Source organism: Micromesistius poutassou (assembly GCF_964030765.1).
Source record: "Micromesistius poutassou genome assembly, chromosome: 21".
NCBI lineage: Eukaryota > Metazoa > Chordata > Actinopteri > Gadiformes > Gadidae > Micromesistius > Micromesistius poutassou.
In genome coordinates, this window is record NC_140291.1 from 3,163,420 (window position 1) to 3,187,571 (window position 24,152).

The following is a 24,152-nucleotide window of genomic DNA, read 5'->3' on the forward strand; positions in this document are numbered from 1 at the left end:
TGAGTCCCTGGTTATCAGGTGACTGCGTACTGGACTAAATTAATAGCTGGTTGTGATCTGATTAGAAAGATGTATTTAAAAAAAAATGAAATGTCCAACGTGAAAACCGTCATTCTGTCCCCTCCCCCGAAAGGCCATTTGAACGCTGAAGGTGAGCCCGCCTTGGTCAAACAGGCTGCGCTAAGTGTAAGTCTACAGGAACACTGAATAAGTGATCAGGTTGCTCACTCTCTGCTTGACATCCTTTGTTGCTTTTGTTTTCATTATGGCTGCCTCAAAAACATTCCCAAAGGCCTACACACACACACACACACACACACACACACACACACACACACACAATTCCAAGTGAGTCTTCACCTTGAAGGAGAAGTGGTGGATGGGGTGGATCTCCTTCAGGTCACTGAGGATAAAGCAGAACAGAGCGGCCCGTACAGCAGCTGTTCTGTAGTGCTCTCCGGTCTTCATTTATCTCCTTCTCTGTTGTTTGGGTTTCTTTCACCTCAACGGATACCAACAACAGCGTGGTTAATCTGTGTTATCTGACACTAACCAGCATAGGGGCGGTTATTATTGGTGCTTTGTAAGAAACATTCAGTTCAGAAGATACAGAAAGCACTCACCTTGTCTTTGATCTGTGAAGCCCTGGAAGGACAGGCAAGCAAGCAGGGATTCTATCAGCTGACTCAGTGAAATCTTTGAAATGTTCTGCTGGGTTGTCCCAGAGACCCACACGTCATATTTATTTCTAACTGATGCAAGCAAATAAGCCTGCATGTGCTTCTCAAGACCATATCTTGTTCTTCTCCAAATCTGGTCATCTAACAGCTGTTCCCCAACGTCTCGTGTGTAAACAGTTAGTGAATCAGTGCACAGTGGGACTGCATTCGGGCTTAAAGTGAGGATTCACAGTCATTTGGTGTGCAGGGTGAGGCAGAAGTCTGGGTTGTATTCAGACAGTGATTCAGACAGCCGTGTTTGCAAAGCGGTGGGTCTCTCCGACCTCAACACACGTAATCTCACTCACTCCAAACTTTTCATGAAACTTGGCGTGCACAACAACTTTGTACAATGTTTTTATGTTGTCCTCAGCGATCATGGCGTTTAAGCTCTCTCACACTCACTCACACCTGGAAACAAGGTTACGTGTGTGTGGAAACTGGCCACGCATTAGGCTACATGTTGTTTTAGAGATCTAGTGATGCACAAACAAAGCAAGCATAATCAAGGAGGAGAAATGCATTTATTGTCAGATATTTCCATGAAGCATGAATAATATCGTTAACCACTTCATCAGAAGTAACATTTCCCCAAATAAATAAATGTCATATTCTCAATTTAATCCAAAAGAAGTAGGTCTACTCGTTAACTAACAATTGTATAACCATATGCTTCTAGGGAGAAAAATAAAGAATGAAGTCCAAATAGAATACATTTATTGTATGCTTTGTCATATCACCACAAAAATAAGTAAACTGATATAGCTCCTGTGATGTAGGCTCATCATCCGTAAAAATAGCTGTAACAGGCAGAAGTAACGGTAGGGCATTGCCTCTAAACTTTGGATGTAACGATTTACATTACACACAAATGTCGCACCAATGCTAAGCACTATCTATTGCAATATCATACACATTTACTCGAGCACAACTACAGAGGTAGCCCTACTGTTGCTTATGGCTACCGTGATTATGAGAATGCTGCATCCAGGCAGTTACAATTTTTGATTGAGATTGCAAAGCTTAGTAACATAAGGCACTTTTCAATATGTAATCTGGAAAATGTACATATATATAGCAGTTGTATTGGTCCTTATATAGGACCTAATGTATTTAATTTATCAGTGTTACATTCTACTTCAGAGTTCAACTAAATAATTGAGCAGCTCTTCAGTGTTTGCTTGAAATGATTACCTTTTCAGTGGTTTCTTAAAAGAAAACCACCACTACATTAAAATCACATGAATTTTGCTATTATCTCACCACAAATAATAACTCATCACTAACAATCAGGACTAATAACTAGGTAGTTGGCTGACAAAAAAAATACAATATTGTCTTTGAACCTTTGTCCTTGAAACTAGTAATTTACACACAATTGTGTATGATTGTCAGACAGATCATATACATCAGTCTTCTAAAACTTGTTGTCCAAATTCGATTTTGCTTATCTTGGGCAAATCCTCTTTTCTCATTGGTCATCAAAAGTTGAGCTGTAATTTGACCACCACTATGCCACAACATATTTCCATTTTGTGGTGGAATATGAAAATGATATATATTTTTAATAGAGTGAGCATGTATCGACACGCTCACTGTGAAAAGGATGAGCACCTTTGTGTGTAAGGTCTAAAGCAGCATTGGTGTATATAGCGTCGTACAATCAATGTTTCTCCCCATATGTTGAAATCATGTTCACCCCATCACCAGATTTAGCAGTTTGAGTAAAATTTCCCATGCTGTCTATTCATCAATGCATTAATGTATGCCGTGCATACCTTCTTGTTTGGTACATTAAGAAGGCTTCAGTACTATTACCGTACTATAGAGAATGGCCACCGGATGACAATGGAACCACCATGTCTTCCTAAACAGCAAGACCATCTGGTATAAGTGCTGCTGACCAAACAAACAGGTGCACCGTGTGACCTAAGGATTATTTGCACAATCTTCTTATGAAATCATTAACCAATTCATTATTTGCATTTAAAGCCAATCCAGACCCTAAAAAAAAAGTAACTTCAGGGAATGTTGATGAAAAGCGGGTTCTTGTAACATGGGTCTGTAGAACAGAGTAGACCCATGTTACAAGGATATAACTAGCAACATTACTGGGCATGGTTTGCTGCTTGGTGCGGTCAATACAGTCAGATGTATTGTTTGGTAAGTCGTTACACTTTTTGGCCTTTTTGGCCTATTTCAATACAGGTCCTATCCATACGGCCTGTAAACAGAAAGTATTCACAAAGGGTGGAAACTTGGCAGCTGTATTTACTTTGCACTGTGGTCTTCAGATTGGGTTTTGACGCCATCTGTTGGCACACTGCTGTACTGACACTGAGTGGATACGTCCTGGTCCGTCACAGCCAGTGGCTGCCCCTGTGTTGCCGACTTCTTGTCCCTTTGGCCCAGCACGTAAAACGACACCATGAGGTACAGGCCAGATGAGGCAACAACAAAACTGCAGACCAAAAACATTTGGAAGTACTGCCCCGTTCTGTCCACCAGGATTCCTGCAAAGATAAATAAATGCACACATGCTGTGAACATACACAATGAGCACAAGCAAACAATGTCGTTTTTTCACTACATTTTATCTATGTGGATTTTTGCATAATTTTCATTAAAAAGAAGACTACTATTTATAAATGAAAGACTAATTTATGAAACTCAAAGCTCATTCATATGGGATTATTGTGGATGGCTGGTGTATTAAGGACTTTATAAGCCCTGAAGACCCAGACACAAGACATTTGACACTTGACACCAGCAATGGCAGTGAAACTAGATCAGGCCCATGCCTGCCCTTTTCCTAGCCTAGACTTCAGTGTTATGCTTAGCGTTCACCTCCACCAATGGCTGCAAATCTCTACCAAGAGATTTTGCAATAATTACGCTTATTCAACCATAAAAAATATAACAAAGACTGTGTTGTTGCTGGAGAGGAACGGCCTGGAAGGAAAGAGGGTTGTAAATTCTATTCCTGTAGATGTTCAGTGAACCCGGCACACAAGGACTTATTTACATGAGGCAAAGCAGACCTTTGCATAGAGACCAATGTCATAGCGACAAGCACATTGGCAGATGGCTCCCGGCTTTATCCGATCACATGACCATCACAAATGGCATCCAAGCAGCACAAAACCCTTCTCCTCGTTAGCCAAAGACAACGGTTGTGTTGCAAAGTACACAAGCTGAAATTGAGCATGAACACATTAGCAATAATGAATATCTTCAATCATCCCGAGGGAAGCATCCCTGTCGTCGGGCAGACGACAGCCCTGCCTTAAAAAAAAAAAATCGGACTGAAAAAAAAAAAAGGACGGACCACCTTTGCGGCAACCCTTACCTGCAAGCGGGGGCCCGATGAGCAGCGTGACGCTCTCCATGACGGCGAGCAGGCCGAGGGCCGACGGGAAGGCGCTCATCTCCACCGTCTGCATGAGCACGGTGAACATCAGGGAGCCCACCACGCTCATGGAGAGCCCGTACATCACCACGTACACCACCAGCACGGGGAAGCCGGCGCCCACGCAGCAGATGCTGTTGCTCAGGCCGTTGACCAGCAGCGCCGTGGAGAACACGTAGATGTGCCGCCCCTTGAACCAGGGCAGGTTGAACAGCAGGCCGATGGGCGGCCGCACCATGATGTTGATGATGCCCAGGATGGAGAGGAGCAGCGCCGCCTGGCTCCGCTCCATGCCGTTGTCCGTGGCGTAGGGCACCAGGTACACCAGCGGCACCACGAAGCCCAGCATCATCCAGGTGATGCCGATGGAGTACACACGGTAGCGCAGGTTCTTGAGGAACAGGTCAAAGGCCATGTGCTTACGCAGAGAGGCGCCGAGGCTGGCCAACAGGGCCCTCGCCCTCGACTTGCCCTGCCGGGTCCCGCCGCCGCCGTCGCCGCCGCCGCCGTTCTCCCTCTGGGGCTCGGGCTGCTTGGGGGTCATGAGGGGCTGTCCGCGGCGCCTCCGGGGCACCAGGGGTCTCATCAGCGCTCCGCACACGCAGCAGTTTAACAGCAGCGCCCCCAGCACCAGGAAGCTCCCCCGCCAGCCCAGCTCAGTGTTGAGGTAGTGGCCCAGGATGGGCAGGGTGCACAGGCCCAGGGCGGTTCCCGTGGACGACATGGCGTTGGCAAACGTGCGCCGGCGTACAAAGTAGTGGCCCAGGATGGTCACGGCCGCCTGGAAGCTGAAGCAGAAGCCCAGTCCTGTAGCAGAGAGAAAGCGTTGTGCAAAACAGTGTTTCAATGGTAAACAACAGCATGTCTGTTGAAACCATAGGTTTCCACATCCCTAATTGCCTCATCTAGGTAGTTCTCTTTCCTAACCCTGACATGGTAGACCCCACCGAGGTGAAGCTGATGACGTGGAGGAACAAGCCGATCGTACGTTACGTTGTACAATACGTTCATAACCAATCATCACAAACATGCCATTTATAACAACATCTTCATTTCACAACTGACTGTATATCCGTGCGATAGCCTTGTGGAAAAGCAGTTGGGACCCACACAGATCATACCAACTACCCAAACATAGCCTAGCGGGATCCGAGGCCTCTGAGCAGCAGGTTGCCAGCACTCCTTTCTCACAAAGCAGGTTTACATAGTGTACATTCCTCACGAAGGAGGGAGTCCACAAATTAACTGTTATCATTTCTTATTTTAACAGTCTTCATTCACTTCTTCCAAACTCATTATTTCTCGACGAAGACCATGGGATACGTTACTGAAATACTGGATTTTTGAAAGGAAGCTGAATTTTCTGTTCCAGATACCGAGCAGAGTAGAGGGACCCCCTGTGCAGACACCATGAAAAGGCATGCTGGGAACCTAAACAGGTTCAGTTTTAGATTCAGATCATATGCCATGAAAGGTTGGCTCTAAGACACAAACACTGACAATTAATCACATTCGACTTGAGCTTCTTACATTTTAGATAACTACTATGGCAGAGCTGGAAATGAGCGACTAAATCCTACTTAAGCTCACATGGTCTGTTGCTAAGCTTGTGACCTCACCATGTTTCAGCAAGGAATGGGAAACTGGCCGCAGAATTTTAGGGAAGGAAATCTATGTAGCTCGGTTGTTTCTCTTGTTGTTTGTTTCTCATACAAAATAGTTATTTCGCTAACCGGTTGTGGTCATAGGTGTGGCGAAAAAAGCATTAGCCTTGGTTGCAAAATACCGGGTAGAAAGTAGTAACGTTATAAGTGACCTTCATAAAGTTTCCAGACTCAAGACCTATTCACAGTGAATACTTGACATTCTGGATGTAAATTCACGTCAATGTCCTCAAGAAATATGTGCTTGTTACTGCGTGGACACACCTGGACCTAGTAGTAGTAGTAGACATACATGGACATACCTGTTTACGGCTTACCTGTAATTACCCCAGCTGTAATGTATAGCTCAGTGATGGAATTGGTAAAGGAGCTTGCGGCCATCCCGAAGCCACTCAGCACTCCTCCCAGCATAACTGTTGCGCGGCAACCAAATCTTTCCACCAATGCACTGCAAAAAGGGCCTGTAGATAACAGGTATTGCTCTCAGTTAAATACACAGTACAACACGAAAAGGGCAAAGGTCTGAAGTGTCAAGGGTAAATATTGTTTCATCCAACTGGCTTCACCTTAGCTGAGGAACAGGGGATTGAAGATATAAATGTCATCTAAGGTTTATGTGTGAAAGTTGATGTGATCTGAGAAATTCAAAATCTCAAGATTGATAACAAAAACTACAACCTGAGTGAGGGAACACACTGTGCAATATACTAAAATCACGTCTCTGGGAAGGAAGTCAACTCAAAAAATTCTGGTTGGGCAAAGTATAACTGTGTGTTCACACCGCACATTGAAACGTGTCGCGTTGGTGTGAACGCACAGTAACAGCTATTACATACTGTAACAGTTATTTATTATTAAATAGTCATCTTTTTCAATTAATAATGATCCATCAGGACACAATATAGTATCATGCAAATGTGATGCAAATATGTAAACTTCAGCGTCCTTCAAAGTTTAAAGGATTAACATATGCAGGATTGTTGATCCAATCACTCGCACTCGATTTAGATACAGTACCTCCCGCATGCAGCACCGAAGTCATGATGGAGGGCACCCATGAAGTCTGACTGTTGGTGGCCTTGAACTCCTTCTGCAAGTCTGTGTAGAAGATGCCCACACAGGAGGGGAAGGCCAGGGTCAGAGCCAAGACCATGATAGTAGCAACGAGCACCACCCAGCCCCAGCCGCCGTCAGGGGCTATGACGGCCCCCGGCATTGGGGCAGAACCCTGGGGCCCACAGTCAACCTTTTCAACCCCCTCCTCTGGGTCACAGTTGATGTTGCCTCCTTCCAGCTCCTGATCCTTGCCATTGGCCTGTTCAGGGACCTCGCTGGAGTCCATTTGAAGGCTGCAATCATTCGTCCCACTGTCTCCATTGCGCTTGGTCATTTTCCACGGAGTGGCCGAGTAAAAGCTCCTGCACCACCCATGTCAACTGATGCGACCTAAAATGAAGTAATGAGTTAAGTATTAAGTAATGCATGTCTTGACACAGTACAAGTTTCGATACTTTGAGGTTGTTGCGACTTTGGAATGAGGGTTTTAGGTATTTGGCTACAACGAGATAACGTGCAGTTGCGGAAAAAAAAAATGTGAATGGGACCCTTGTAGTAGGTTAAGCATTTTTTTAACGAACATCTCGAAGTAGCAAACGCACTTCGATCCATTCAGGTTATTTTAATGATCCAGAATCCATGATCAATGATCAAACAACATGCGTACACACGCTTTACATAATCGACTGAGCATCTTCCAAGGAAAACAAAACGGTTGTTGGTCAATCAATCAATTACTGCGGCGGGCCAAGGAACCCCACCTTTCCTCGTAGACGAAATCCAAATGAATGGATCTTGACAATCAAAACACTCGAACTTCACTAGTAGCATGTGGTACACATCCGATGTTTGACTTGCCCTAGCCGGCCAAACAAGTACTACATGGCAAATGTTTAAGTGAAACTAAGATTAGCATAACACAACACACGTTCTACAACCATTGATATGAATGACCGATTTCGTAGATGTCGGACATGTGGATGGAAACAATCTAACCTTTTTGTATGTTACGTCCGATGTTGGGTCTTTCCGTCCTTGAGGTCTACTACGTCTCATAAACAAGCGGCTTTAGCTCTGGCTCCGTGCTCGGTGGGAGGAGACAAAGCGCCATGGGCGAGTTGGAGGGGATAAGCAAAGCAGCCCCCTCTCCTCCCGTACGCGAACAATGCATTGGCATTGATCTCAGACTGGTTCGGCTGGTTGTTGTGTATGTGGTATGACGCTTATAGTTCTGTCACATATACACGTATACAACTTGCTATTTTTTATTCAATATACAGGCCTACTTGTATTTGCAATACCTGTAATGCATAGAGGCTTATGTCAAAAATACTAGTTCGGTTTTTGTGTTTGTAGGCTATAGTATGGTGTGAACATAGGACCACCATACTCGCAGCATTATTGTTGCATAGCCTACACGTGTTTGTTAAACCACGTGTATGCATGATTCTCTTGAATGGGGGTGCCGCAGGCTGTTGTGTCAAGTAAAAAAGGGACGATCAGGCACAGATTTTGAAACAGACACCTTTTATGATTAAAAACCAGACTGGGTTTTGTTAAAATCGTTACATTTGAAGAAACAGCATTGGTAGACAAATTCAAACATATAAAATAAATAAAAGTGAAAGGACAATTAAACAATGTTTTATCTTTCAAACAGTTCTACCCAGTCCTCATTGACAATATTCACATTTGACATCAATACTGTGGATTAATGTGACACTCAAAGTTAATATATATTTTCAATACGTCTTTATTATGAGTGCACAGGGGTGTATCTCTACAAATGCATGCAGGTGTTTAGTTTAGCTGTGAACGTGGGCTGTCAATTCAAAACAAATTCTTCCAACATTTTGGCCAGTATTTAGATCAGAAAATGCTATTTAGGGGATGGGGGAAAATTGCAATATGACTTAATATAGAATTGTTTATTTGGTTAATGTGTCCAAACCTTGGTTTTAGTGTCCAATCTTCATGACCAAATAAAAAAAGAACATGAAAATAGAACATGTGATTATATTGATTATGTCTAGCTGTGGATCAACGGATCCACACAAGAAACTACACCTACCATAGAATCATGCCTTCCCTCTGCTCTCCTGCCATGCATCAAACACAGTTTGCACTAACACATGAGGTCAGACAAATTCCTGTAAACAACATTATAGTCTCTAAAACAATACATGCTCTCACGTTTTTTTTTGTTTTTTTTTGCAGATTTGTTAACATTGCACATATATGTATCTAGTGCAGGTGACAATAAAAAAAATTGTCAAACACCTTTTTTTCCATTACAAGAAATAAAGTGTGTTATTCAAATGTCCATGGCAATCACATCACAAGGTACAACAAGGTAATAAAAAATGGGCGAATTGGGTTTAAAAAGTTGACAAATAAGTGCTTTTAATGTCTATCAAGTCACTGTAGACATTGCCTACAAGCAAACAGAAAACTTGAGCCAATTAAAGTCTCCTCATTATCTATAATAGTGCACAGTTTTCCTTGTGTTGGTATTTTACTTTGTTATAATTTCCACTAACATAAAAGCCACTATCTGCTGTCCCTTCCTGCTTCCTCTTGTCTGTGGAGCACACCCACTTCCTTATGCTAACAAGCTGACGAAACCAAAAAAGACACAAGACTAAAGGCGAACTCGTGTGTAAAATTGATGGTTAGTGGCATCCGTCTGACAATGTATTGGCACAAAGGAAGCCCGAGATAAGCCTTTGATTGTTGTTCCAATTGATCAGCACACGTTACAAAAAACAGAGTATTCAGAGGGACCTGACCGTACGCCTGATCCACTGGGACAAGCCTTTTACCGAGAGGAAAGGAAAATAAATAGAAATAAAAGGGGGCAAAAACATAAGTGGGTGCATGCCTGCTGGCTTTAAGGTGACACCGTAGGAAGGGGAGGGGAAACACCTGTGCACAACAAAAGTCAAAAGGCACAACACCAGACACAGATGGAATAATACCAAAAATAATAAAACAGCACACCACGCCTTTTCTCCGGATAGACAGTTAGATGTTCTTGGCAGTACAAATTGTCTGCTCACGTCTTGGAAAAATAATACAGCTGCACAATAAAAGTCCACTTACGATAAGAGAGGAGGGGGAAGGGGGAGGGGAGGGGAGGGTGCACATCAACCAAGCTCGTGTATTGAGCTTCCGTTTCTGAAAGAAACAGGATATTTATTTTTACATCTTCAATATCCATTCGTCTTGCTCATGCTAATAACATAAATGCACCAGATACATGGGATAGTGTATAATAGCGTTCAACACTGGTAAAAAAAAAAAGAAACTAAAAGAAACGGGCAATGTGAGTGAATGCTTGTTCTTCATAAAAACCACACAATGGCTAATCTAAAGATTTTGAAATTTACCAGCTAGATATGTGTAATTAATGAATCACCCATAGCATCATCATGTTGCTCTGTCCTCCTCTGTAACACGGCAGTAGTTACACCAGTAACAATACACAAGCTAACTTTTAAAATTGCAATTTTGGTTAAGTGGTAACACAAAAGTATTGCTAAGACAAGTTTCATTGTTTTGGTCATTAAACATCGGGAAATAGGTTTATACATTTACTTTATATAGGTAGAATTAAAAATCTCTAAACGACTATTCCTAAATGGTCTCAGCAATGGGGAAGATGTTAGCTCTCCAAATGTTGCTCAATTGTTGGGACTTTTAAAAACAAGAGTAAAAGAGAGAGCAACCGAAATCCAAATGCAAAAGAAGTACTTTAACCAGTTGCTAAACTTCTGTCGACACCCAATAACCGGACAGCTTTATACGCACCACCGCTTCGTGCGAGAGGCCTACTGTCGGGCACACTGACTCCTGTGCGACGACATGGCTGATTACGTGGGCTCAGCTACCGTTTCAGTGTACGAAGTCGTGTGAGGCGTGTACAATTTGGTCGGCGCCACCACAGTTGCTACACATGCTGTGTGACGTGATGCGACAAGGCGTGCACTGTTTTAGGTTGGAGATGAGACGTGAAAGGCAGCTGCAGATAAGAAAGACATAAAAAAAAAAAAAACGGTTGGCATGAGAAAACTAGGCCGGGGTAGAAACGGGGTCAGGAGTTTTTTTTTTTTTTTTGAGGCAGCATTAAATTCGTCCATGGTCCGAGTCTACACTGCTTTCCACAGGACACACGGCTATCGCACAGATATACGTCAGTTGTGAAACGTTTGCTCTCTGTTTTTTGTTGTTACAATTTTTAGATATACAAGAAAGCACAATTTCTTTTGTTTTCAGGACCACAGTGGATATGCTCCATTGAAATGTATGTATGAATGTAGGTGCGTGTGTGTGCGTGTGCGTGTGTGTTTCAATAGCATCAGTGACCGTAATACACAGATATGAGACGACAATGACGCAGGAATCAGTCATTACACCGCTTGCATTAAGTTCGTCTTCATCATTTCATCATGTGGTATATATGTACAGTCTCCTTGCATGCCTTAACCTTTGTATACAGGTTAGTTTTCGGGGTATTTTCCAGTCCACCGCATGATTTTGAATGGAATCATAACCCAGTACAGCTGTGGACGAAAGAAAGGGGCTGTTTGTGGGAGCATGGCTGGAAGTAAAACTGGTGAAGGACGGGGGACCGAGGGGACAGAGGGGTTCCCACCAAACCGGGTAGAGGGGTGTCCTCTAATCAGGTCCAACAACTGTAGTCCCCTCCCTTCCCATCCTCGTATCTCAAGGAACTGGAGGGCGGAACATCATGAAAATCTGCTTTGTAGCACCCACAGAACCCAGCTCCTCTGGGCTTTCCATGATGTCTGCTGCCATGCCACGTTGAGACCATCGACAGGTCTTGGGTTGGGGGTGGTTAGGAGCTCATCCCGTACACAATCTCGTGGCGAGGAAGGCTCAGTCTGCTTTTGTTGCCTTTCATCCTTTATTTATTTTTTTGTCCGTTCAAGAGTCCTGAGGAGATAAGTCACAGATTTCTTGCAGTTGATTAAAGCCACGCGCACTGACTGGGCGGGCGAAAAAAGGTCCTGTCATTTCATGTTCTGGCTATGTGGAGATGGTGATGGTGATGGTGAAGACTGGATCGTGGTTTAGCGCTGTCATGAGAGGGTCCGTCCTCTGCGACTCCTGAACCGAGGGGTTCAGAATAAGGGCCGCACCAAAGATTCAAGGACGTACCGGGAATCCGAAGCCCTCTCGGACATGACAGAACGCTGCTGAGGAACAACACTCTGGAGACATTGTATCGCAGGAAATATCCACATACTCCAACGGCGTGTGACAAAAAAAAGGTTTAAAAAAACAAACAAAAACGAAACAAGGCTGCAACCGCAAGTCAGGGTTAATGTCGAAGCGCTGTGGGGAAGAGGAGTAGGAGTAGAAGAGGAGGTGGGTGAGGAGAGGGGGAGGAGTGGAGTGGGGCGCTTGGGGAAAGGCACACCAGAGGAGTGGAGGGGTAGGGTGGGGACGGTGGCAGGTGACGGTGGCTGCAGGGGGAGGTCAACGGATCAATCGTGGCTAAAACTGTAGACAAGGTCACGTGTTGTGTTGTTCTTTTCTTGATGAACCTTCACACCCCTCGACAGGTCCCGTTGCCGCCTTTTCACATCCTTGAGCCCCTCTCCTGAAGAATCTAAGGGCAGAGACAAAATAGGGGTGGGACCGAGTTAGGACAATACAACCTTGCATACCAAGAGTATCCCACCAATCATCCTAAATGTTAACTGGAAAATATTTCATGGTGTATGGGATGATGGATGTTATAACACAGACAGTGGGCGTTGCTGTGACTCCCTCACAGCAGCACCTGGAGGGAATCACCGCAGAGTCTGGCTAGTCCAGCTGCCCCGCGGAGCGCTCACCTTGGCCTTCTCGGTGGGCTCGATGACGATGCCGTTGGTGGAGTTGTTCAGCTCCCGCGAGACGACGCACAAGAACTCTGCCTGGTCCTCGTTTCCATAGTTATAAGAGGAGCCGATGCTGATGAGCTGCGGAGAGCAAAGGAGTGGGGGGGGAGATGGTTGATGTGCGGTGGAGATTTCAATTGTTGAGGGTGGTTTTATCTGAAATTGACCTCTCGAAGAGGATGAACCGTGTTCATCGTGGCGAACAAACGTCTTCCTACCTGTTCAAACTTCCAGCCATCAGACATGGTTGAGACCATCTGTGTGAGTTCTTCTTCCTGGCACTGCAGTACTCGGTACACATGCTTCACGGGTCCCTGGGGAGGAAATAATCAACCGCATATATGTAATACATGGAATATAATGATAATAATAAGTCATATATTAATAACACACACATGCAAACAAACACACGCACACACAAGGCGCTTACCTGAGATGTGCGATTCTCGTTGTCCCGTATCCTCTCTTTAACCAGTCTCACCAACGAAGCTATGTTGTAAAATTCTGCTTCTTCAAGAACACCTGATACGAGACAACAGGTTTAAAAACAACTCAAAACAACTCAAAAGTTGAGGGTGGTTTCTGTCTACATGAGAATGCGGGCCCATGAAGCTGATTCATACGATACCATAGGAAGCTAGACATTGTTTTTAGTTACTTAGTATAGTTAGTTACCATCTTCTGCCAGGTTTTTCTCCATAATCAGTTTCCCGTGTCGAAGATAGTTGAGAATAGGACCAAAGTATGTGGGGTCCCTGTCAATCAGGTATGCTCCGGTCTCATCCTGTAAAAAATACAAGCACATGAGCATATGTGTGTGTGTGTGTTCGATTTCCTACTTATAACGAATGTCCCTGACATTCCCCTGTATGTGTTATCGTGTTAATCGAATAACATTATCAAGAATAGCACGGCACTCACTTTGTCAGAATCCAAATCCGGATCGTCTTGACACAGTCGGAACAGGAATGATTTGGGGTCCCTGCACAGTGTTTGCTTGGTTGTAACGAAGTAGGTGCCACCGACATTAAGGCGAACCCAGCGCGACCCTTTCTTGTCCGCTGGTTCTATTGGGGACGATGGGCTGCTTCTTACTGGGAATCCAAACACTGATCGGCTGGGGTTGCTCGACATCCCGGGACTAGTAGGCAGGTTGTTCCGCGGGGGTATCATGAGAGTGGGCGAAGCCAGGCGCACAGAGCCCCGGACATCACGGTGCTCGGTTTGTTCTATAGTGCTAGTCCCACTCGGTTCGACTACATGCAGCTCAGCCATATTTCCTTCGTCTTGAAACAACTGCACGATTAGCAACACCGCAGGGAGACAATTCTTACCCGATTTGTAAACAGAGCAGGGCTATTTTTCCCCGATAAGGTGGTGGGCATTAGGGCGTTGCTACACGTACACGGTCGCTTTGTTCTCTCATCCGACGGTGATTAAGACCTGAATATTTCTAACGATGATCAAACATTGTTGGCCGCTTCCTAATGAATCTTTACCGACACCAAATTTGTCATTCTTGTTTATTCAAACGTTTATCAGAGAAAGACAATTCTTCCGGGTTGTAACGTGATTACTGTTTACTTCCGTTAGGACAGTATTTTTCAAATTAAGAGTTAAAAGTCGGCTTTGTCTGGGGTCAGAGATTGTGCTGGTGGGATTCACTGAGCAAATAAAAAGAATACTTTAATTTTTACTGATTTGGGGGAGGAAGAAATTATACATAAACCTACATTATTACAAACGTGTATGTATTTATTTGGGCATAGGTAATTTTCACCGATGCACACCAGTCTGTAATATTTAATACAGAGTGATATTTAGATTAAGTTCACTCATTGAGTTCACTGGTGACTACGACAAATACGATTAAGAAATATTATGATTATTGCATTAATTATTGCTATTACTGATTATAATCAGTAGTAGTAGTAGTAAAAGTATGATACAGATGATTGACCTATCCCTTCACTCAGTACTACGAATACAATTTGCTCTAAGAATGACAAAAGATGTAAAAGATGAACTTATGCATGTCAGTTGGGGAAAAGAAACGATAGCTCTAAAACAAAAACAAAAAAGACGACCCGCTGACACAGGTCGATTGTCATATTCTCAGTATTTGTAATTGATAATACATAACAGACCATTTATATAACATGAACAATGATGTAATGATAAAGGTTAACATGTGGGGGCAGTGTTATCCATCACGGAATCAATGACAACAAATAAACCCCAAAGAAGAAACGCGCAGAGCGCGCCTTGTTGATGCTGTGGTCCCAGTTTGCCAGGTAACATGTCATGACTGACTGCACGATTGAAACCCTGACGGTACAGGAAATTAACTACGTTGTTGTTTTCCACATGACACATTTGAGGCTCAAGTTGTTGTTGTTGTAACTGATTCTCGTATTGATGTTCATGTATGCGTTTACTTTGAACGGTCGGTGAATAGCTGGTCGGTTAGCTCAGCATCCCCATCACCCCAATAGAAAAACATAAACAAGCGAGGCTTCAAATCAGTTTGATAAACCATTTCTCATCTCTTTACTGTTTAGCCATTGTTGACATCCCAGCAGCCTGGACCATGAGTGAGTTTAGGATACACCATGACGTCAATGAGCTGCTCAGCTTGCTTCATGTGCGGGGTGGTGAGGGAGCAGAGGGATACATAGACCTGCTGCAGAAGCACAGGACCCCATACGTCACCACAACAGTCTCTTCACACAGTGCGAAGGTGAGCATGCTTTCTCTAGTCAAGCAAGCAAGGCGTTGCTGAAGTCTAGCCTTTTTGTAGCCCTACTCGCAACAAGGCTTGTATGCAACATTAGTATGTGCTCCTGTTTTAGTAATTGTGTAAATTGATGTATGTTTGTGTATTGCTCTTGCCTAACCAATGCCAATTGTTATTATTTGCAGGTTAAAATAGCAGAATTCTCTGAAACTCCAGATGATTTCTTGAGGAAGTACGATGAGCTCAAATCCAAAAATGTCCGCAACTTGGACCCCTTGGTCTATCTGCTGTCCAAACTCAGCGAGGACAAAGAGGTAAGGAATGCCGTCAACAAAATGACAAAAAAACAGACTATGTGGCTGTCGCTGACCCGTAATAAGCCCGTCCAAGCCCGCTAGCTTTTCCAAATTGCCTACCTACCTTTAATTTTTCACCAAACTGATATGATCAATGATATTCCTCCAGATGCTTCAGTGCCTTCAGCAGAACGCCAAGGAGCGGTCTGAGTCCTCCGCCAATGCAACCTCCACCACCAGCTACACTCTCCCCTCCACCACCACTAAGATGTCCATGCAGGAGCTGGACGAGCTGCGCAAGAAGCTGGGCAACGTGACGGCCATCTCCAACGCTCCCCAGGTCAGCCTTTACCATTCGCTATCAGTGCTGTCGAGGCAGGGGTGTGTAGCAAAAGAGGGGAGGCAGGGGAGAGGAAAAGAGGTAGAGGGTCAAGTGGAGAATAGGAAGGATGGCGGGAGAGTGTAGGGGACTGGGGATGCCTGGGGTGGTTATGGCCCCCGTTATCTCCAGGATTATCCAGAGAAATCATCTTCCAGGGTCGGAGGAATGCCTCAGATATGAAAGCAGAAGGTTGTTGGAGGCCAAAGAGAATATTATATTGTCTTGTCGTCAGGCCTTTTTAACTGACCGTATCACATTGAAGGGCAAGGTTCCTTTGAGAAGCAGGAGTGATGGACCACCTTGTGTTGCTATGTTGCGCTGCAGTCTGCGGAGGTCACCAGGAAGAATCTGAGGGAACGACACAACAAGAAGAACCCCACACAGCTCAACCCGGTGTTCCCCAACTGGGTGTACGATCGCCCCGCTCTGATCGGGGACTTCATCACGGGCCCCTCCGGCCCTGGGGCCGAGCCAGTCGTCCCTGTTGGTAGGTTGTCTGTGGTGGGATCTGGTAATAATGGTACATTTATTAGCCATTAATTAACATATGTTAATTGATCTGGTAATAAGGGTACATTTATTAGCCATTAATTAACAAATGTTAATGCCGTAACAAGCATTATTATATAGAGTTGTTGAGGTGTTTAAGTAGGGATCGCTCCTTCTAGGGATGGGTTAAATTTTTTCATATATTTTCATGAAGAACATAGCAAAATGTTTTCCATATCTAAAATCAATGCTCAACTCACAATCACACATCGCTCACTAATAACCGATGACGGTGCCCGGTTCCTGGCAGGCACCATGCCCCTGTCGGCGCAGGAGCAGGCCCTGTTGGAGGACCTGCTGTTTGTGCTGATCGGGGTGGACGGCCGGGACATCACCGCCCAGCCCGTGCTGGGCCGACAGAACCGCTCCTTCATCGTCAACCCCACCCTGGACATGTCCATCAAGGAGCTGGTCAACCGCATCCTGCCGGTCGCCTCCTACTTCTCCACCATCACACGGTGAGTGTGGAGCGTGGTCCTGTCAGACCCCGTCCCAAAGGACCGAACCACAGTACAACGCCACACACGGGTTAAACTGGGCTGTGGGCGTGTCACCGATCGTAGTAGTCGCCCCCCAAAACACGCACAAAATAACTTGGAATAACTTCACTTATACCGCACTATGTATACTATTGTACATATATATATAACTATTTTTTCACTCTTTTGTTATTTTTACTCACTTACTTTATTTTAATTTGATTGTATTTATTTTATTGTCATTTCTACTTGGTTCCTGCACTGTCGAGGATAGCTTATCTTAGAACACTGGGATTTCTTTGCCAGGAATTGAACTGCTACTACATGTTTGTCGTGCATTCGACATAATAAAGGGCTTAACTTAACAGCTCGCAAGTAGATTCTATGTCCAGTGACCACCATCGTTTCCCCAACTTCCTAAGGGCATAGGAAAGAATACAACTTTTATTTTGGGGAGCAAAGTCCCTCCGATCATCCCACGGTTAACGTAGCTGTTGACCCCCACAGGTTCGTGGAGGAGAAGTCGTCCTTCGAGTACGGCCAGGTGAACCACGCCCTGACGGCGGCCATGAGGACCCTGATGAAGGAGTACATGATCCTGGTCACCCAGCTGGAGCACCTCCACCGCCAGGGCCTGCTCTCCCTGCAGAAGCTCTGGTTCTACATCCAGCCCCCCATGAGGACCATGGAGATACTGGCCTCCATCGGTAAGGGTGGACAGAATGCATCTCTGTGATGATGCTTTTCTGGAAATGTGCCTGTTCTCCAGTTCTCTTCCCCCCCCTCCCCCTCTCTTCTTGTACATAAGTGTCCATAATTTAGTTTCTAAATGTAGCATTTAATGTCTAACCCGACTGTCCATAATGTTTACAGGTATTTCGGTTTAAATCATTTTTTTTGTATGATGTTTAATAATCATATTGTGAATATACATATCATGGTTTTTCAAAGGTTCTCTTTCTGTTGCGGCGGTGTAATTTCACCTTCCCTGTGATGAATTGGGGGCTGTGAGGCTCTGGGTCTCTATTCTGACCCGTTGATCGCTGTCCACAGCGTCCTCCGTGGACAAGGGGGACTGCATGGGCGGCTCCACGCTCAGCCTTCTCCACGACCGCACCTTCAACTTCACGGGGGACAGCCAGGCCCAGGAGCTGTGCCTCTACCTGACCAAGGCGGCCAGCGTGCCCTACTTTGAGATCCTGGAGAAGTGGATCTACCGCGGCATTATCAACGACCCGTACAGGTGAGGCATGGCATCGCAGACTCCCCTGCCGAAGAGTACTGTGTTTGATCCACAAGCCCAGTGGACTACCGGTGGGCGTCTTTCAAGGAAGGAAGACTCCTACATGGCATGCACTTAAAAATAAAGTAAGTGTCAGCCACTTTGGAGGAAAAGCGTGGGCTAAAGTGTGTGTGTGTGTGTGTGTGTGTGTGTGTGTGTGTGTGTGTGTGTGTGTGTGTGTGTGTGTGTGTGTGTGTGTGTGTGTGTGTGTGTGTGTGTGTGTGTGTGTGTGTGTGTGTGTGCGCGCAGTGAGTTCATGGTGGAGGAGCACGAGCTGCAGAAGGAGAAGATCCAGGAGGACTACAACGACAAGTACTGGGACCAACGCTACACCATCGTACAGCACCGCATCCCCTCCTTCCTGCAGAAGATGGCAGACAAGATCTTAAGCACAGGTAAAGTCTGTGTGGGTGTGTCTTTAAAGTCATGAAGGCACTTTGGTTCATACCTCTGAATATCTCCTGTCTCCATCTCCATGGCTGAGCAGGGAAATACCTGAACGTGGTGCGGGAGTGTGGCCGGGACGTGACCTGTCCCGAGGCCAAGGAGGTGCTGTACACGCTGAAGGAGCGCGTCTACGTGGAGCAGATCGAGAAGGCCTACAACTACGCCAGCAAGGTCCTCCTCAACTTCCTGATGGAGGAGAAGGAGCTGGTTTCACGCCTCAGGTGAGGCCCCCAAACAATGGGGTTTGATCAGTGTGCAATCGGAAATATTCTCATTAGAACTAATCATAATAATTCAAACTGATAAATTCACAAGTCAAATGATAATTCCCAATATGTTTTGCCAAAAAATAACAAAACAATATTAAAGGTTCCAGTTTTCAGATCTGTTCTTGATAAAAAACAATGTTGTGTGAGATTGTGGTTCACGGTTGAAACAATCACGTCCTGGGCGGGTTCTTCCACCTTGTGCAGGTCCATCAAGCACTACTTCCTGATGGACAAAGGGGACTTCTTCGTCCACTTCATGGACCTGACGGAGGAGGAGCTGAAGCGGCCGGTGGATGACATTGTGCCCTCCAGGCTGGAGGCCCTGCTGGAGCTGGCGCTGAGGATGAGCACGGCCAACACGGACCCCTTCAAGGACGACCTCAAGGTAGGGTACCGGCAGAGCCCCAGCCCCGTGACCTGTGCTGTGATCCTATGGCTCCACCTGCTGGAGGTCGTGAGGAACAGCAGGCCCTGTGCCAAACCCAAAAGTTCAGTGTTTAGTTATCAGATCCGGACCGATGGGCAAATGTTACAGCCAACAGATGCCTCATATATGATGACAGTGTTTCTGTATCTTCTTTTAGTCTTAGTTTTCGTCAAAGATAATAAATGATATAATCTACAAGAAAAATGTATTCTACTGTTAGACGGGGGAGAAGAGTGCAAATCAATGTTTTTTGTTGTTTGGTTTCATACACCTTTTTTTAATAAATAATTGATTTGGTCTGTACATTTTTTTTATAACAGTCTAGCCTTATCACACAACCACACAACCACACTTCTGCTACCACCGCGGTCGACATTTCCAGGGCGTCTGAACCTCTAGCCCCCCCCTCTGTTCCCCTGTGCTGTGGTGGCCCTCATGCAGATCGAGCTGATGCCCCACAACGTCATCACCCAGCTGCTGCGGGTGCTGGCCATTGAGACCAAGCAGGAGAAGGCGGTCATCAACGCGGAGCCCACCGAGGCCGCCCACACCGGCCTGGAGGCCTTCTCCTTCGACTACATCGTCAAATGGCCGCTCTCGCTCATCATCAACAGGTTGGATTCCCATGGCTACGTTTTTTTTTTTTGTTTTTTTTTACTACTTCACATTTATTTATATATGCAATCATACAAAGAACAAATATACAACAATACAAAACAACATAGCACATGTTCACTCCGCATTGACCCATTAAATTAAAATCATATTACACATACAGCAGGTACCCAATTCAACTAATTCAAGCCCATATGCAATCACCCATGTATTTTTACCACATCACAGTTACATCAGGAGACACTTCCCTGTTGATGTTATTGAGAGTTTGTATCCTTAATCAGTCTCTTTAGCTGCAGTATTACAGGTGCCCACTTAACATTGAAAGTATCAGTCCTGAATTGGAGATTGGCTGTAATACTCTCCATCAAATATACATTTTCATTTTTATTTTTTAAGTGGATCCCAATTGCATTCTATGCTCTGTGTGGTTAAAAGGGAAACTAAAATGTATTGACCGACTGACTCGCTGATGTGCTGTATGATTCGTTTTGCTTTTGGTAGCTTCGCGGTCACACTACGAGTTTGGTATAAAATGTCTTTTCATCTTCCTGTGGTCACTTAAAGCCCTTAAACTATTACCAGAGCGCACTTGATTCGCTTTTGCATATATTTGAAGACTCTAGTAATTCTGTACAAACTATTCCCCCCCCCCTCCCCCCCCTCAGGAAAGCCCTGACCAGATACCAGATGCTCTTCAGACACATCTTTCACTGCAAACATGTTGAGAGGCTGCTGTGCAATGTATGGATCACCAATAAAGACGCTAAGCAGCATTCGCTCCACTCTACTAAATGGTGGGTATGTGTATTCAAGCTAGGGTGGATGATTTGGAAAAACCAGACTGGTTAAGCTCGATTTACGAGGCAACTTATTGTAATTGTTCGTCAATCATTTCAATTGCATCAAATGAAATGATTGAACGTACAGACCTGTGACAGCCACAGATACCGAATTTTGTCATTTTTTTGTCCTAATTTATTGGGTGCTCTCACGACTTAAGGAGAATTTCAACAAATAGCTTCTAAAATAAATGGCCTTCCCTGTCTCTAACATCCCCTCTCTGAGACTCATTATGTCACCATGCAGTCTGAACATTTTGTATTCTTTTGACCTCAACCACCTCCTCCCCTACCCTCCAACTCTGCCTCCCTTAACACTCCGTGCAGGTTCGCGGCAGCGTTTGCACTGCGCCAGCGCATGCTGAACTTTGTGCAGAACATCCAGTACTACATGATGTTCGAGGTGATGGAGCCCACGTGGCACGTCATGGAGAACAACCTGAAATCTGTGAGTGTGGAGACACACACACACACACACACACACACACACACACACACACACACACACACACACACACACACACACACACACACACACACACACACACACACAGGTCCCAATGTCAAGGGGGCCAACGTGTTCACTAGGATCAGCTTGTATCCTCTGCTGTAATGCAAACCGGATGTCGTTTGTAATGCGGTCCAAGATCGCTAAGAAGGAACCTCTTGTTGGGGAGTTGCTGAGTCCGCTAGGAAGTGCTGCTCTCTAACCGCGCTCTCTCTCTCTCTCTCTCCCCCTGTCCGCGGACAGGCCTCCAACATCGACGACGTGCTGTGCCACCACACCAGCTTCCTGGACAACTGCCTGAAGGACTGCATGCTGACCAACCAGGAGCTGCTCAAGATCTTCTCCAGGCTCATGTCCGACTGCATCGCGTTCACCAACCACATGCAGGTCAGCAGGGCGACGGCCCAAGTGATTTTGTACTTTCCGTCGAACGCTATAACACAAAACATCGCAACGTCGACCACATTGGTGTCAACGGGGGGGGGGGGGGGGGGGGTCAGGAGTTCTAGAGACGGGACGATAACCAAAGTTTATTTTTTTTTCCCCGCACTGTCTTGTGATCTCCTCCCCGGTGGTGCCGTCGCAGTCCTTCTCCCAGAGCATGAGCCTGGACCGCCTGTCCCTGGAGCACGCCGCCACCGACGGGAGCAGGGACCCCGTGCTGAGGGCCGCCACTAAGGTAGGCGACAACGGCAAACGTTCGTGGTGCGACGCCGCAGGGGTCGGGGGGGGGGGGGGGGGGGAAAGGCAGAACCGTCACTGATTGGTCCTGTTCTGGTGATGGTCGGCTGGGTGTTTGACAGCGGATGGGCAGCCATGCTTTCCAAATGGGATTCAAAAGATTAAATGGAGGCAGGGTTTTCGTGATGGGTGTGTCCCGGTCAGAATGTTATGAGGCCAAATCTCCATCTCTGCAGTCTTCCTGTAGTTGCCATTATCTCCTGTAGTCACTTCCTGTGGCAAGATGCGTAACCACAAACAAAAGCGGAACCAAATTAAGTAAATTTCCACTACAGTGTGTCACTCTTATGTATTGGTAGATAGTTGTTTTTGAGATCCCTAATGTGTAATGTGTGTGTGTGTGTGTGTGTGTGTGTCGCTGCCCCCCCCCCCCCACCCCCACCACCAGTCCGCGGAGGAGCTGGCCGACGCCCTGAAGTCGGGCGGGGGGTTCGAGGCCGCGATCGGACGCTTCGACAGCAACTTCAGCTCCATGCTGCTGGACCTGCTGGACAAGCTGAGCATCTACAGCACCAACGACTGCGAGCACAGCATGATCAACATCATCTACAGGTGGGTGCACCGGGTACAGCGGTGTAGCACCGGGTAGTAGGGATGGGTCAGAATATTCGATTATTCGATTATTCGTTCCCGAGGGTCAAAGTCGATTTTTAACATTTGGACCGTTAACATTTTTTCCCATTCAAATAAACAAGAATTAACGGACGGAACTAATGTTGGTTCTGTAGCACTATTACAACACAAACACTGATCACTGTTAAAGTTAGTTTTTTTGCGTTATAAGATATTAAGTGATTTCTTGCCAATGATCCATGGCTGCCTTTGTGAATGTCGGCACACATCGAATAATCGATTATTCGTTCATACCACCCACTGATTATTCGACCATGAGTTATTCACATCCCTACCGGGTAGTACACCCCTCTCTCGCTCCCTTACCTCCCTGTCTTACTCTACAATAAAAAAGGATAAAACCTTCAAAAATAGATCTTCAATCATTTATCATCCACATAGCTCCCGCCCACACTCTCCTTGTTTTATCCCTCACCCCAATTGTAACTAAAACGAATAACACAAAAACACTGTATTATGATGATTTACAATCAGCCGGTGTTGATGACGTTGTGGTTTTTTGGTGCCATGGAGGGCTTCAACGAAACAGCGATGGTTGATGGGTGACCCCCCTGTTGCTCTTTGATTCCACAGGCTGGATTTCAACGGCTTCTACACGGAGCGCCTCTCGCGGATGGCCATCGAGAGGAGCCAGAAAGCGGCGGCGTAGCGTTTGTGTGCACCAGTGCTATGTTTTGACAAGAAGTACTTAAAAGTTGTCCACCTCCTCCACCGCCCTGTTGGTCAAGGCTACAAACAATAGCAATCACAGAGTTCACGTAAACATGGCAACCGTTAACGCCTCCTTTTTACAGACCGATGTTTCAATTGTTGTTGTATAGAATTTATTGGAAGGAAATGTCCTGTTTATTGAATATGTAAAGGACCGGGAACCTTAAAGGATATCTGCTTTACTTTCTGAAAATGTAACACATGACACTCCTTATGGGTAATTTATTGTACCTACCAGAAAAACTAAATAAAAATAAGATTTATTCCTGTTTTAATGAATTGAAAACTGAATTATTTAAGAGCATACACTGCTATGAATATAAATAGTGTCTTTCTGTAGGAAGTGGGAGATCAAAATGTACAGGCTTTAGCTCTGCTGCAGTGGTTTACGGAGAGAGTTTTAACGGCAGTATAGTTTACAAAATCTGTTAGATTTTGATCACGTGTAAAAGGGTTGCGATGCTAACTAAATCCATT

General features: G+C 45.4%; 3 protein-coding genes across 5 annotated transcripts; 1 reads left to right on the plus strand and 2 right to left on the minus strand.

Moving 5' to 3' along the window:
• Positions 1 to 1,224: 1,224 nt before the first annotated feature.
• On the minus strand, positions 1,225 to 7,900 carry slc16a5a (solute carrier family 16 member 5a). Its single transcript, XM_084485484.1, has 5 exons — positions 7,845 to 7,900; positions 6,810 to 7,238; positions 6,110 to 6,253; positions 4,069 to 4,935; positions 1,225 to 3,232 (listed from the first exon to the last, which is right to left on the minus strand). The coding sequence occupies exons 2-5, from the start codon at positions 7,180 to 7,182 to the stop codon at positions 2,991 to 2,993; spliced, it is 1,626 nt and encodes a 541-aa protein (XP_084341610.1). The 5' UTR covers positions 7,183 to 7,238; positions 7,845 to 7,900; the 3' UTR covers positions 1,225 to 2,990.
• Positions 7,160 to 23,944, plus strand: tubgcp2 (tubulin gamma complex component 2). Of its 3 annotated transcripts, none has more exons than XM_084486038.1 (18): positions 7,160 to 7,255; positions 15,319 to 15,497; positions 15,680 to 15,808; positions 15,960 to 16,130; positions 16,497 to 16,659; positions 16,972 to 17,179; positions 17,708 to 17,907; positions 18,254 to 18,443; positions 18,732 to 18,877; positions 18,970 to 19,150; positions 19,403 to 19,583; positions 20,067 to 20,239; positions 20,909 to 21,037; positions 21,410 to 21,530; positions 21,834 to 21,977; positions 22,177 to 22,269; positions 22,720 to 22,883; positions 23,538 to 23,944. In XM_084486038.1, the coding sequence occupies exons 1-18, from the start codon at positions 7,252 to 7,254 to the stop codon at positions 23,611 to 23,613; spliced, it is 2,652 nt and encodes an 883-aa protein (XP_084342164.1). In that variant the 5' UTR covers positions 7,160 to 7,251; the 3' UTR covers positions 23,614 to 23,944. The 3 variants fall into 3 exon arrangements, with proteins under 3 accessions (XP_084342164.1, XP_084342165.1, XP_084342166.1); XM_084486039.1 differs by lacking the exon at positions 7,160 to 7,255 and adding an exon at positions 15,006 to 15,051; XM_084486040.1 differs by lacking the exon at positions 7,160 to 7,255 and adding an exon at positions 15,049 to 15,091.
• On the minus strand, positions 9,226 to 14,309 carry kctd2 (potassium channel tetramerization domain containing 2). Its single transcript, XM_084485434.1, has 6 exons — positions 13,679 to 14,309; positions 13,433 to 13,541; positions 13,188 to 13,279; positions 12,976 to 13,071; positions 12,713 to 12,838; positions 9,226 to 12,483 (listed from the first exon to the last, which is right to left on the minus strand). The coding sequence occupies exons 1-6, from the start codon at positions 14,030 to 14,032 to the stop codon at positions 12,454 to 12,456; spliced, it is 807 nt and encodes a 268-aa protein (XP_084341560.1). The 5' UTR covers positions 14,033 to 14,309; the 3' UTR covers positions 9,226 to 12,453.
• Positions 23,945 to 24,152: the final 208 nt, after the last annotated feature.

Excerpts from the sequence above, each read along its gene's own strand:
- slc16a5a (XM_084485484.1), bottom strand. The coding sequence starts at position 7,182 with ATGACCAAGCGCAATGGAGACAGTGGGACGAATGATTGCAGCCTTCAA. Across the intron at positions 6,254-6,809 it reads TTCGGTGCTGCATGCGGGAG|GCCCTTTTTGCAGTGCATTG; the intron begins GTACTGTATCTA and ends TGTTATCTACAG. Across the intron at positions 3,233-4,068 it reads CATCGGGCCCCCGCTTGCAG|GAATCCTGGTGGACAGAACG; the intron begins GTAAGGGTTGCC and ends TTATCTTTGCAG.
- tubgcp2 (XM_084486038.1), top strand. Across the intron at positions 17,180-17,707 it reads TACTTCTCCACCATCACACG|GTTCGTGGAGGAGAAGTCGT; the intron begins GTGAGTGTGGAG and ends TGACCCCCACAG. Across the intron at positions 21,038-21,409 it reads TCGCTCCACTCTACTAAATG|GTTCGCGGCAGCGTTTGCAC; the intron begins GTGGGTATGTGT and ends CACTCCGTGCAG.
- kctd2 (XM_084485434.1), bottom strand. The coding sequence starts at position 14,032 with ATGGCTGAGCTGCATGTAGTCGAACCGAGTGGGACTAGCACTATAGAA. Across the intron at positions 13,280-13,432 it reads GAAAAACCTGGCAGAAGATG|GTGTTCTTGAAGAAGCAGAA; the intron begins GTAACTAACTAT and ends GTCTCGTATCAG. Across the intron at positions 12,484-12,712 it reads AGCCCACCGAGAAGGCCAAG|ATTCTTCAGGAGAGGGGCTC; the intron begins GTGAGCGCTCCG and ends CTCTGCCCTTAG.